The sequence below is a fragment of the Necator americanus genome, chromosome II, assembly GCF_031761385.1.
Source record: "Necator americanus strain Aroian chromosome II, whole genome shotgun sequence".
NCBI lineage: Eukaryota > Metazoa > Nematoda > Chromadorea > Rhabditida > Ancylostomatidae > Necator > Necator americanus.
The window spans coordinates 15,233,421-15,247,387 of record NC_087372.1 but is presented as its reverse complement, the minus strand read 5'-3'; the positions used below and the strand labels follow the sequence as shown (position 1 = coordinate 15,247,387).

The 13,967-nt window shown below is 39.6% G+C and overlaps 1 protein-coding gene across 6 annotated transcripts in view; it reads left to right on the top strand.

The window, feature by feature from the left end:
• RB195_017930 (uncharacterized protein) overlaps positions 1-13,967 on the top strand; it is a gene marked incomplete at both ends in the record, with an annotated part of 36,883 nt that overhangs the window by 21,937 nt on the left and 979 nt on the right. For 2 of the 6 annotated variants that reach the window (XM_064185136.1, XM_064185134.1), the window contains 27 exons: positions 1,672-1,746; positions 1,822-1,958; positions 2,082-2,188; positions 2,267-2,369; positions 2,428-2,554; positions 3,099-3,244; positions 3,299-3,389; positions 3,455-3,559; positions 3,612-3,736; positions 3,822-3,917; positions 4,003-4,101; positions 4,612-4,714; positions 5,590-5,754; positions 5,808-5,945; positions 7,376-7,548; positions 7,721-7,782; positions 7,948-8,056; positions 8,148-8,276; positions 10,451-10,613; positions 10,706-10,849; positions 11,169-11,273; positions 11,348-11,419; positions 13,146-13,185; positions 13,246-13,269; positions 13,357-13,455; positions 13,605-13,702; positions 13,843-13,943. In XM_064185136.1, the coding sequence (XP_064041012.1) occupies positions 1,672-1,746; positions 1,822-1,958; positions 2,082-2,188; positions 2,267-2,369; positions 2,428-2,554; positions 3,099-3,244; positions 3,299-3,389; positions 3,455-3,559; positions 3,612-3,736; positions 3,822-3,917; positions 4,003-4,101; positions 4,612-4,714; positions 5,590-5,754; positions 5,808-5,945; positions 7,376-7,548; positions 7,721-7,782; positions 7,948-8,056; positions 8,148-8,276; positions 10,451-10,613; positions 10,706-10,849; positions 11,169-11,273; positions 11,348-11,419; positions 13,146-13,185; positions 13,246-13,269; positions 13,357-13,455; positions 13,605-13,702; positions 13,843-13,943 (2,936 nt within the window). Of the gene's footprint in view, positions 1-1,671; positions 1,747-1,821; positions 1,959-2,081; positions 2,189-2,266; positions 2,370-2,427; positions 2,555-3,098; positions 3,245-3,298; positions 3,390-3,454; positions 3,560-3,611; positions 3,737-3,821; positions 3,918-4,002; positions 4,102-4,611; positions 4,715-5,589; positions 5,755-5,807; positions 5,961-6,815; positions 6,887-7,375; positions 7,549-7,720; positions 7,783-7,947; positions 8,057-8,147; positions 8,277-10,450; positions 10,614-10,705; positions 10,883-11,168; positions 11,274-11,347; positions 11,420-13,145; positions 13,186-13,245; positions 13,270-13,356; positions 13,456-13,604; positions 13,703-13,842; positions 13,944-13,967 lie in introns of those variants that run through there. The other 4 variants (XM_064185135.1, XM_064185133.1, XM_064185132.1 and 1 more) reach the window with 4 other exon arrangements.

Here is a 13,967-nt window from a genome sequence, read left to right as displayed (position 1 = left end):
TGACCTAAACTTCATTTCGAACTTTTCGGTCATTCAATTTAAGATTTCAATGATTTTGAGAACATGAGGGCCTTACTGAAAGTTAGTAAAAAGAAAAGCCTGAGAAGACCCACTTAAAAAGTTTCCTAGAGAACTTTCGCTTTGGACAGTGTCTTTAGGTTTCAACCTGAAAAATAATTGGCTTTTTCAAGCTTATACTTGCAAACTTTACTGTTGTTGTGTACAAACAGTTCGCTGTGGAAAATACTCGGGTAGATATTCTCAGCCAAGAATATGTTTTCAGAGTAACTTTCGGTAGTTCTTTTTAGGCATCGTAGAAGTCTAGAATTTACAAGTGTGGTTTACAGATTTACAGACTTCTATATTACGAATGTTTTGAGGGTATTGTCCATATAGATGCGATAGTCGTAGACGGTGCTCTGACCCCCTTCACTTTTGAACGGTTAGGGAAAAGACCTCCTTCACTTGGAGCTGCACCCGATGAGCTAAACTTTCACCTGAGGAGGGTCTTGCTTCTTCCTATCGCAGCTGTGATTGTCCAATGAAGGAAAGCTGCGAATCGTAGAACCTCTACCTCGTTACAGTGATACGCAGCTGTTAAACAATATGCGAATATGCGAAAACAACAAAGATTAACGAAACTTCCAGTTCATACCCTTAACAAAATTAACTTCCTAAAGCATATTTGAAGTCAAGGGTTCAGATGTTTATTGAGTGGTCCTTTCAGAAATACATTATTCTCATTTGCAAAGACTGTGACGCTCTAATCCGACCGGAACTATTGGTTTTAAGACACAAATTGGACGTTATTGTAGTTATTGTTAACGAATCGCTGCGCTAATGGTTTATTTTCATGAGCAACTAATGTGGCTCAACTCAATATAAGGAATTTTTCTTTCCTCTACGAAGAATTGGGGTTCAAATTCTTTTTTCTGGTACATGGTCCGCCTAATCATATGCGTCGCAATGATTTTTAAAATAACAACTTGACATTCATCCTTATTCCATGTCGGGTTAATTTTTATGTAATCCAGTCATGCATCAAGCTTTTGATTCTAATCAACTCGATCTTTTTTGTTACTTTTTAAACGTTAGCCAATAGGATTATTCAATAACCTCGTGCACAGCTTATCAAAATCAATACTATCTTTTTTGGTTTCCAAGTGACGAATTGGTAAATCCTCGTATACACTTTGCTCCTTTTCAAAATGTTTATATATGAGTTTTGAATCATACACATTTTGTTGCGTCTTCTTTTCTTGTTCCCACATCTCTATTATTCGCGTTGATGATCTATGGGTCGTGTTATTTTTTACAAACTTAATGTTGCAAGCATATTCGTGAATATGTACAGCAGCAAAACTTTCATAAAAATTAGAATTTGTCCAAGTTTGGGTTATGATTTTGGCGACACGTTTAGTGGAACATAACAGCACCAAAATTTGCTTATGCTCATACGAATCGAATAAAAAAAACCACGTCAATCACTAATTCAACATGTCACATGACCTCGATTTTTCTTCCACGTGATGGTTGCAGAGATTGACAATCTGCTTTATTCTTCGGAATTACCAAGAAAATCTGTCTGTAGTTCCTTCACTTTGTCATTGCTCACGGATGCCTCAACTTAATTTGCTTTGACCTTTTTTATCTATGTATATGCTATTGCAGACTGTGCTTATCTACGCAGAAACAGACGCCAACACAGATTCTCATACACGTGCGAATTCGAATTTTTCGGAGCAGGTAATTTCTAATTTTGCTTCAGTGTAATGTGGTTTTGCTAGTTTGCGGACTATAAAATGAAATGGAATATTTGAGGTGAAAGATCTTGTCTTGAACATCCACATGATACTGTCGGATACTGTTAAATTGAAAGAGTTTGCGAATGACTTCGAGATGACAATAGACCTAATGTATCGTGTAGCTAAAGGATACCAGACAAATCCGGATCTGAGGTTTGTTTCCGCTGTAGTGGTTTTGTCACGATTGTCATTAAGATTTTGATTTTGAATTGAAAAATAATGTAGTGATGTATGCACTTGTATAAACTTTATTAGTTTTTACCTTTGATCGTTTAGGCTGACTTGGTTGCTGAACATGGCTTCCCGACATGCTGATCGTGAGCTCTACTGTGAGGCTGGACAGTGCGTTCTTCACGCTGCTGCTCTTGCTGCTGAATACTTAGGTATGACTTTCCCCAACCAGATTTCCCGACAGATTTGTTTAAATTTCGCAACCCGTGCAAGAATTTTGGTCTTCACAGCTATGAGCACTACTGATAGTTTTATGCCTCGTGGAGCAGTCGACTTCGAGCACATCAGTGACAACATCCTTGAAGAAAGTGCAGTCAGCGATGACGTACTGAGGTAAGATGAGTGGTCGTGTCTTTAATTAGTGAAGAAGTGAATTTTCTTCTTGTTTCAGTCCTGATGTGGAAGGAATTTGCGAGTCTCGTCATTTCACTGCAGCTGGCTTAGTAAATCTTGTTGAAAAGTCTATGACTTTCTTTGAGAAAGCTCATATGTATGAGATCATGCCGGATGTGTTCCGTGTAAGTCTCACTATTTGGCTTTTTTTATTGCGTTCACTCCATTCTTACAAACGTTATGAGAAGTGCGTGCATTTAACTAATTTTTTTTTTTTTACTTTTTGGTATTGGTCTTTTTCTAATTGTAAGAAAAAACTCTCTACTCTTAAAAAACAATCATGTTTAACTGCTCTTAGGTAGTGTAACAAAGATGTCTTGTAAAAGTCGAAGTTCTTTGGCATTTTCCGACTTGAATCACAATGTTCTTTGAGGGGACACTAACAGTGGAAGTACAGTCATACATTTGCACTGTTGCACTATATGTTCTATTCTACTTGGGATGTATTTGACAACAATAAATGACAGTTTTTCGATACTCTGGGAGTACCACACGTTACGTTTAACTTATCTTTGGATCTTTGGTCGTGTTCATGAAGGCCTTTCCTTTTGTTTCCGATTCGCTTTCAAGCTATGCGTGTTTAAGCTATCCAAATTTTGTTACGTGACTAGAATACTTTTTATCTCTGTCTTTTCGTGTCATCTTTATTACCTCGATTTCATCATTCAGATAGTGGAACCTATCGTGCGTGATTGGCGTGACTATCGTCGACTAGGAGCTATATACGCTCGACTGAGCGAAGCGCTTAGTAGAATTGAACCAACTGTTACAATTACCGAGGATACTGCCGACGCATGGCTGTCCCCACTAACGAGGTGCTCATTAAAGTTTCACTTATATCTAATTTCTACATATTATTTTCATTTTAGTGCTGATAAACGATGCTTCGGCACATATTTCCGAGTTGGATTTTATGGCTCCCGATTCGGTGATTTGGACGGAGAGGAGTATGTCTACAAGGTGAACAAATCCCTCTGCGTAACCTTTTTACTTTTCTTTTTACGTTCATTTACTGGATGTCACAGGAAGGGCCATTCACTAAACTTTCCGAAATAAGTCATCGTCTTGAATCGTTTTATACGGATCGCTTCGGTAAAGATGTCGTGGAAGTAATCAAGGATTCCAACAATGTTAGTTTGTAATTCATTCATTTGTTTTACCTTTTTTTAAAGTCGTTTCAAGGTGGTGAGAAGCTCATTACAACAATCAAAAGCCTATCTTCAAATAACCTATGTGGAACCCTACTTTGAAAAATGGGAGAGGAGAAGACGGCTTACACACTTCGAACGTAGTCATAAAATTAAGAGGTATCATTTGTGTGAGCTATTCTTCTCATTTTCGAGAGAAAAAAATGGTTGTTCTTGGATTTCACCCTAGATTTTATGTTGGTAGGTTCGTTTATGCAACACCATTCACTCGCGACGGAAAAGCACACGGTGATCTGAAGGACCAATTCAAGCGGCGCACAATACTCTCTACCCAATATAGGTAATACTATTATCGACATTCCTTCCGGCTCTGAATTCTATAATAGCTGTTACATTACTGTAGATTTTATTATTTTTTCTTTTAGTTTTCCTTATGTGAAAACGCGTATAAAGGTTGTGGAGCGCGAACAAAAAGTTCTGCAGCCAATTCAAGTGGCTATCGATGATATCGAGAAGAAAACGAGGTACTATTGCATTCGCTCCCTTTCCTATCTACACGTTGCACGTACTTGTTTTTTTCATTCTCTTAGCTTGTGCATGTTTTGCTCTTCTTTGATCATCTTTTGATTTCATCCTTCATATTCCCTTTTGTACTTCTTCAAACGTCATCATGAACATGTTGTTTTGAGTGAAATGGTTTTTATCCCGCAGATGGTTGGTTAGGTAGACTTTTTTCTGCGTGTTCTGGAACATAGTGTTCTATCATCAAAGGTAGCTCTGTAGCCCTAGAACTGCGTAGCTGAATTATCACTGGTCAGTTTGCAATTAAATTTACTTTACTTCACTAAACTTTACTTTGCTGTAAGCAATTTATTATGATCTATCTGACAAGCTTCAAGACGTAGACGCACTCAAGCATTCGCAGTACCCACTGAGCAAAATACGTAGATTTCACTCATTCTTCAGTTATAAGATTGTATCGTCTACGTGAACTTACAGTTATGTCATTTACTGCCATTTCAATAATTTTTAAGGGAACTGGCTGCTGCGATAGCTCAAAATCCTCCCGACGCAAAGATGCTGCAGATGGTGTTACAAGGATGTATAGGAACTACAGTTAATCAGGGCCCTATTCAGGTTTCCTATTACTTTAGTTCTCCGTTTTTATTTTTCTGACAATTTAAAGGGACATAAGCATAAATGTGATCATTGCTCGAAAAAGTTGCAAATGTATCCGGTCTTCTTTTGTCGTTCAGTATGAGAAGCAGTTAAAATTGCTTTCGCAAGATCAAATGTCCTCAGCCAACGAACTCCTCTTCTTGATCGTATTGCTGTATACACGCTTATTTATGGCCGGATCAAGGTCTGGTGTAGTTGTATGAGGGTTGTATGGCGTAGTGGAGGCAGCAGTGATTGCGATTCGATGTGGGACCTTGCTGGGAAACGCGACTGCACCAAGCTTCATGGCGTTTGGACTACATCTGAACGTTGGGTCATGAACTGTGTTGGGAAATGAAAGCAATGGAAGATCTTTTTGGGTAATGACCAAAAAAGTAATTTCGTTTATTGTTTCGCCAAAGAATAAACTTTTCTTGGGAAACATCAGTCTAATTTAACAATGTGATGTATATTTTGATCGGAGGAAGCTGTCGCAATTTTCAAATTTTTAAGATGATTTTATGATTCTCCATTCAAAAAGCAAAAAGTAATTCCTGACAGAAAAGAACCTTTGAAAAAAAAAGAACTTCTCGACATCGTCATCAGTCACGAAACTGTTACTCTTCAAGTTTACCTTTTCTATTTGTTCACTTTCGTATCAAACATTTCTTTATTTCTTATGAGAATCTCATCTTTTATTCAAACTACAATAAATGAAACCACTTTTTTCAACCGGTTTATATTCGTGTGATATGGTTTTGTTTTTGTTGTTTTTTTTTTCATCTCTTCCCAAGGATGGAGACTAAATTTTGTTGAAATGGGCAGAGGTTATTGACGAGGCCTAATTATTACAGGTAGCCAATGTGTTCCTAACAGATGTTGCACTAAATGAATTTGGAAAACCTATAGACAAACTGCAAAACAAACTAAGACTTTGTTTCCGTGATTTCTCCAAGAAATGTGCGGACGCACTCACCCTCAACAAGAATCTCATTCTTCCGGACCAACTGGCTTATCAGGTATATTTTGAAATGAAACCAATCAATGGTTTTTGTTGACTGTGTTATTTTAGACCGAATTACAAAAGAACTATGTGGAATTTACTCGTCGAATGGCTCCAATCATCGGTTGCAACGGCAGCCATCACGAGCGAAAAGAAGTGACCACTCACGCCGAGCATGCAGTAGCTGTAGCAGCGGAGATTGGTCCGGTGACCTCTGTGTGAAAGGTCTCTACTCGGAACTATCCTGCACATTGTTAAACGTATCCAATTTATTGTTTACAAAGAATTTTTGTTGATTGCTTTCGTGTTAAAATGCATAATTGCTTTGCCAGTTCTTTCTATGTGCAAATTAGGTCCACTTGTAAGTGGTTGAAAGTTCTATTTATGTATAACTTATTGGACTATTTTGATCTTATGTTGATTTCATGTCTTACGGTTATTTTAAGCACAGATTTCTCATTTCTAATTGCAAAAGATTTTGTCCATAATTTATCTAGGCACCATAATATTTTGCTTTTCTACAGAAATCTGGTTCTAATCTCTTTGCCTTGTTCTCGACGGTGTGCGTGTTTAGGTGGCTCAAAACTCTTGTACAACCATTCGCGCAAAACGCAATAAAATACAGCAACCACGTTCCCGGTTATTGTTGTTTTCTTCCCTCAGTGCATACCCTTCTTTCTTCCCTTGTTTTTTTCAGTATTATTTTGATTGTTAATTTTGTGAATCTCCTGCATCACATGTTATTGCGCATAATAATGCCGCTCTATTGACCGTTTTATTTGCCGAGATAGGTTGTAGAATGTAGCTATAAATTTATAGTCTAGGCAATACAGTCTTAAAGAATGTGTTGTTTTTCATGGGAAATGGTTTTGTGTCCTTTGAAATTATCGCACATAATAGAAATGTCGGGGGAAACCTGCATTTTATTTCTTGTTCTTGGGTTGAGTGAAAGTCAGCGTTTGTGATCAGAGATTGGTGCGCGGTATTCGGTAATTCATTGGGCCGATTACCGTGCACCAATCAGTTGCAACCGAAATACTGGAGATGTAACATCGGTGCTGTCTCCCTTGGCTATAGGTTGCTTTTCTTTTTCGAACAACTACACTCCTGCTTTCCCTAACATTTGAAAGAAAACAACAAATCGAAGGGTAAGTCCAACCATAGTAACTAAAAACAGCTGTCCAAACTTTTCCGCTTCTCTCTTTAAAAGATCCTACATCATAACATTCTCGACATTAGATGAAGAAATCATCGGATTTCCGCAGCGATCACAGAACTTCAGCAGAAAGGTCTGCCCAGCACATTCTTATCTACGGATGTTAGTAAGGGAATTGGATCGTTATCTTCCTTTCAGCTTATTCTCGAGCTTTTTCATAATATTAGCTGCCAATGATCTTTGTTTGAAAGCGACTGATACCACAGATGAACCGCTATCAAGACCAATAAATCAAGACCAATAATACCATAGATCAATCAAGACTTAGAAACGTCAGATCCTCGCTCGAGCAAAAAGGGAGATCAGTGGGCTGTCACATCACATTTTTCCTCCCTTTGTTTTCTTTTAATGATAGAACAATTTATGTTTAGTTCATGTAAAAGTCCAAGAATAAGTTCACTATGAGATCATCTTCTTTTAGGTCCACATATCATCGCCGCAGAGATTTGATCTCCGTTTCGCATTGGCGGTCACCCAAAATGATAAGCGCGGGAACAAGGGCAGAACTGATGTCATTCTCTCTTCTATGGTCCTCTTGAAATTTAGCGTTCTGTGCAAGCGCCGTAAACGTTGCGCATTTGAGAGTGTTTTGAGGTTGCACCTTTGTGTTTGTAGTGTACCAGTCGTATAGTTATAAATAAGCTGTCCACCTCTGTTCGCTCTCAAATGCCTTTCGAACCTCCCACCAGATCACCAAGGAATTCAGTTAAAATACTCTTCATAGAAATTTTTGTGCTGCATTTAATAAATGTTCCGATAACGTCAGAATGCCTATGCTACCACCGTTCGTCTCGATCCCGCTGAATCAGCCAGACGGAGAAGAAGCAGGTTTGCACTTAATGTCTAATTACTGTGGTTTAGTAGGAGACCTTGTGAGATCACCACGTTTACGAAAACTGGTAAGTATAAATTCAGCCTGCTGCGATAGTTGCTCACGACCTTAACCCCTTACATTTCTGCTGAATTATAATTTGTCAGTAAACCTTTTTTCAGACGACGCCGAATACATGTTTAATCCTGAACTTCTTACTCCAGAAATAGTTGGTCAGGTACAAAACGGATTCCTGGTGAGGCCACTCAAGCTCAGCGATTATGACAACGGGTATGTATGACCTCTGACTCTGCACTTGCCCTGCTAGAGAACTTATCAATAATCCTCTGTGAATCCTCTGTACAATCATCTCATTATGCAGATTCTTGGGTGTGCTCGCACAACTAACCACTGTCGGTGAGATATCTCGTGAGATATTCGAGGAGCGTTTTAAATCGATGTCTAAAACTCGTCCACTCGCCTACTTCGTTGTTGTTATAGAAGACTTGAGGTGCGCAGCTCAATAGTTTCCATAAATTAGTTATTCTCTCTATCACCATAAATATTTCGTCACTGTTGGTATTCCTTTCGTTATTATATACCACTCTGAAGGTTCCGGGTAAAGCCCTACATCGGACTTTTTCTGTTGCCCTCCTCCACTGATCAATAGAAATTAAATGGATCCTCTTCACTGATCAATAGAAACTAAATGTAGTGGCATTTTACGAAGAATTAAATTAGTATTTTTTTTTCTAACTACGCTTCTTTCGTCCTTTCCTTTTAGAAATTTTAGCATTCCCGAAATGATCATGAATTGAAGTAATGGTTTCATGGTCCTCTTCCTAAATTCGTCGGTACTACATTTGGAGAGTATTCAAACTTGATTTCACATTTAAATATATTCCTTCGATTCCATAAAAATTTGGAAACAGAATTCCAGGAATGAGTTTTTCTTCTCTTTCTCCTTAACAATTAGCGCAGAATAATGTACTAACATGAAATCACATGAACGTCATCATCGTGCTGATAATGATAAGGTTCCACAACAGATAATATAAATTGTTAGCTACTAATTGAGCTGTTGGTTTCATTCGTGGTGCCAACCCCTGTAGAAAGGATATTGGCAACATGTTGAGGGAAACGTGGTGAGAATAGACGTGCGGTTGAGTACATCGGGATGAAACGCAACACAGCACCTTTTATGGCCATAAAGTAGTCACAACGTTTCGTTTATTTCTCGACAAATTCACTTGAAGTCATTGCACGTTACTACTGCACCGCAGCGCCACGGGAGCCGTCTAAATCATTTTGCGGTTCTCTGGCACTGGCGCATCAATTCGACGTCATGGGACCCGTCCCACCCCATTTTACAGCTCTGCGGCGCCGATACACCAATTCGACGCCGTGGGACTCGTTTCACCCCATTACAACATTTGTTCGCTTCGGCGCACCACTCCGGCACTGCGGAACCCGTCACACCCCATCCAGCCGTGTTGCGGCGCCGCCGTATGAATTGGGTGCTGTGGAACTCACTTCATTTTATCGCTTTGCATCGCCAGCTCACCTATTACCGTTGGACGCGTCTCAGCGTGTTCTGGAATTTCGTTACACACATACACATATATACACACACAAGCAAACCCACACACACACATACACACACGTGACAAAATAAGCCCGTTATTGCGTAGCATGTTTGCTACTTTTTTTAAATTAAAAAGCTTCACTCTGTATTCAACGCCATGTTTACAAAAAGAGAGGAAAGATGTTTTTATTTTTTAACACTTTAGTGCAAGTGACTGTCCAAGTAATGATTATGAAGTGCTTGGCGCCATGGCAGTAGCCTTAACCAGTTAGTACGTAAGTGCATCCCAAGCCAATCTCGTACTATAATAAGCGTTGTGCAATGGAAGCACCTCTCAACCCATACAAGGAGAAGCCTTACCTCTAACAGATGATCTGGGCTTCGCCCCCATCGGGAGCATCCTCGAGGTGCTCAGGCTAGCGAAGCGGTCTTTGGTGTCGTCGTCCCATGCGCATCTGATCGGTCCTCGGTCTGCAGGTATCCAGTGGGTAGGGTGCTCCTCGTGTGCTCCAGGCGTGGGCTCTTATGAGCCCAGCCGCGAGACTGCTCCGCCTCTCGTGCTAGATAGCTCCGAACCCACTTTAACCTTCTGGCTTATTCAGCGACATGTGCACAAGCCACAGAGTTGGTGAACCACAACCCTTACGTTTATGGGCAAAGCGATAGGCTGCATGAACTTGCTCGTTTAGCAAACGAACTTGCCAAGCATGTATTTGTCAGCGAAGTGAATCTCTTTTTCTTTATAGAGGATAAAGGATTGAGAATAAAGTGTCTGCGGAATCGTTTGAGGTATGGACGCGTAACTAGCCTGCACTTACATCGTGCATCTTATCAAGTCAGTGTTTTTACCCTCCCAGACAGTCTGATGTCAGTTAATTGACTCCGGAAGGATGAAATGCTCGATTGGCGCTAGGGCGGGATTCAGAATTCGATCGATCACAGCGGAACCTCTTACCGACTGCGCCACACCGTCCTTATATAGGACCGACGAGAATATGCCACTTTTTGGAGAGTTGGTTCTGAAATGTGAATTTTGCACTATTCGTTATTGAACAAGTGTTGTTTATAGCATTTCTGCTGCCATCTGCTGTTATTTTCAGCACTGGTCGTGTGGTAGCAGCAGCAACATTGGTGATTGAATGGAAGTTCATCCACGAAGCAGGTTGTCGCGGACGCGTTGAAGATGTCGTGGTGGACAAAGAAATGCGTGGAAAGAAGATGGGTGCTCTTTTAAACAGAATACTGGTAGCACTTGCAAAACAGGTTTGGTATTCTTGAGTTGCAGGAATTTATTAAGTAATTTTGTATAGCTCTGCGTAATTCCTCGTTTTTCATCTATTTAACTTTTTTCTCAGATCGGCGTCTACAAACTATCACTGGAGTGCAAGGACTCACTTATTCCTTTTTACGAATTATATGGTTATCAAAAAGACCTTGGTAACAATTTCCTTGTTCAGAGATTTGATAGGGATCAAGAAATTAACGTTCCATGTGAAGATGTGGGAGAGATTAGAATTCCAAGCAATATATAATTTTGGTCTATTTTACCATTTTTAGCCATTCTTAATGTGAAATTCATATTAATTCTCGTTTTACTGGGTTAAGTGGTATTCCACAGTAATACATGCTGCATAATTAACCTGTGATAAACTTTGCTATTTTGCCAACTCTTACCGGTGTTGATTGTCAATGTTACGAATAAAAAGATGTTTTTAAAGCATGTTCCAATTCTAACTTTACTAATGAGTTTAAGTGCTCAAATTTGTACGTCATTTCCGAACCTGTTATCATTTTGTCCGATTTTTTTTCTTCACGAAGAGGCAACCAGTTTCAAATGACATGTCATCGGTCCCCTCATTGGCTGCTCTAGATCATACACATTTGAAGTGGGACAAGGAGTGGATGTTCCATAAGTTGCCTAAGGTAGCATTGACTTGTATTCTACAGGTTGTGAATCCTCCAAATGTGCTTTTTTCGGTTTTGCACAAGATTTACAGGACAACATTGAAATCCCGCGCCATCATTTACCCGATCCTGAAGCGGAAGCTATCCCTGGTACTAGCAAGCAGGTGACTATCTATTATGTCTTTCGAACTTGCTTTGAACTCAAGAACACTAGGCTTTCTGTACACTATTGGGTTAAGGAATAAGTCGTGAACGTCTTTTTTTTCAAAATTAAAAATGTACATAGAAGTGGAAGTGTCAAGATGACGTTCATCTTTTGACAAAAACCTTGTGGGTAAAACAGTTGTATTTTTTTCAAGCACTTTGTCAAATCATTAAAATGGAGTGTGAAGGGTGCAAAACGGAGCATTTTCGAGCGTTTCTGCTTTCTGTACTTAATTTGCGTGTTAAGACCACTAAAGCTGCCTGTGTAGAGAGTGTCGAATGAGACATAAAAAATGAAAAGGAATAGAAAGGGCATAAAAGCATTAAAAACAAACACTAATGAAGTCAGCGTAAGACATCGAAAAACTTGGCAGAATGAATCTTTTCTCAGCCGACACTGAAGCCAAAATTCAGTTTTTTTGAGCGCGAAGATCAGCAACGTTCGGTGCTTTCAGGTGTTGTTCATTATTCATACAGCACTAATCTCCGCTTCAACGTACCAGATACTTCTTCGCTTCATAGTACCAGATATTTCTCCATTTTAGTGATTACAGAAAAAAGAGTCACGGAATTGAAAAAAAATCAATGCACCTTTAAAGGATAAAGTCACTGGTGTATCAATCCACTTGGGATGCGCCAACGCGTTTTACTGGAATTCGTAATAGTTGGGGTTTTGGAACGCGTGTTGGCCTATACAATGACTTGCAGGGGCCAACCGATGACCAAGTCAGTGTTTTTATCCTCCCAGACAACTCTGGCACCAATTTATCGACCCCGGAGGGATGAAAGGCTTGGTTTGCACTGGGGCGGTTCCGAACCCTCGACCGTGTGGATACAACGGACCTCTAACCGACTACGCCACACCCACCCATTTTTATACGACAACGCACTTTTGTCGTATAAAAATGCTCTTTCAAGTCGTATACAAACACTGTGCGTGAATGTTTTTTGTTTCCGGCTTATTTTTAAGTTTGAAAAAAGACACGATTTATTCCTAAACTAACATTACATTGATACGGGTATCCCATGAGCAGTATCTACGAACCGGCTCTGTTTTTCGTGTAAATGGTTTTTGTAAATGGTTGAATTGTTTTCATTCAACCATTCGTGTTCAACTGATCGAAATAAATTGTATCACGGAGAGATGTAAAAATAGGTGTCGGAATTAGCAAGTGGAACGTATGTTCGGTGAGATGATAGAGATATAGGACGGCTAATTTGACCATACAATTATGCATATTAGATAAAAGTCTCTGGCATAACAATCCACTTGGGATGCGCCAGCGCATTTAACTGCAATTCCGAATCGTTGAGGTTTTATGAACGTGTGTTGGCTTATACAATGACTTTCGTTGCGACCAAATTTATCGAATCGATTTTTTTTTCGCAGACAAGTCTGCCAGGAATTTGGCTATCACGGATGGATGAAAAGTTTGGTTGGTTCTGGGGAGGTTTCGAAACATCGAGGGGACAGTCATGGCCGCACCCCTTACCAACTGCGCTACATCCACCTGTTGTGGATTTTCTCAACTGATAAGTTTGAGACGTCGAATCGGTCAATTTACCAGCATTAAAATTATCAATTGCCTACCTCGAAACATCAAGTAGTCCACAAACTCTTGTGATAAGATAAATGTATATATTTGTTTTACGTTCCCTGCCATTATATAACCGCTTTCTTGGCAGGAATCACTTGCGGATCTTGAACGCAACTGGCTTGACTCTGGTGTTGATCGTATTTCTATGGACGCGATATCTGCGGAGAAAAATCCAGCCTAACTTCAAGTTTTCGTCTTTCATTCTGTCCTAGGTATCAGTTCTTTTTTTTCATAGCGGTACTTTACTATTTGCATACGTATTTTTGTCACGGTATGGTCTTCTTGTATATCATTTTTAGTACATTTCTTCTGTTTGGTCATGGGAAACGAACAAAGCGGTTCTGGTTCGTCTCCGCAAGGCCCATCTAATTCTACATTTTCGTTTCTTTCAGGAAGAGGTCAGTTTTCGAGTATGACCCAATTCTAATACCTGTTGTGTGGGTACTTGTGATTTTTTCCTAATTTTCTTGAAGCCTGTTGTGCTTTTTTGCATTCTTTTATTTTTGTTAGTCTCCTGTAATTAGCTCTATTCGAGGTTGTCTTTTAGGGGTGAACTCCAAGAAGTCTAAAGGCATTGTGGTGGTCAGCGGCGGAAATTCGAAAGTCGAAACTGTGGAAGATGACGAGATTTATAAAAGATTTCAAGTCGGTTTCTTTAAATTCGTCTAAGCTTCGTGGTTTGTTTTGATGAAAAATGACATTAATTTTTAATAGCCATGTCTTCGTTTACCTTGTGTTCAGTTTTATTCCATTTCTTGTTCCTTTCATTCTTGTTGTTCTGTTAGGAAATTCCTCGCTTTCTGCCCATCTTTCGGCACGCTATCGGAAAGAAAGACCTTTCCCCCAGTGAGTACCAGCAGCGTATGAGCAGTCGACCTTTGTACAAGTAAGGGAAATATGCTTCCATTCT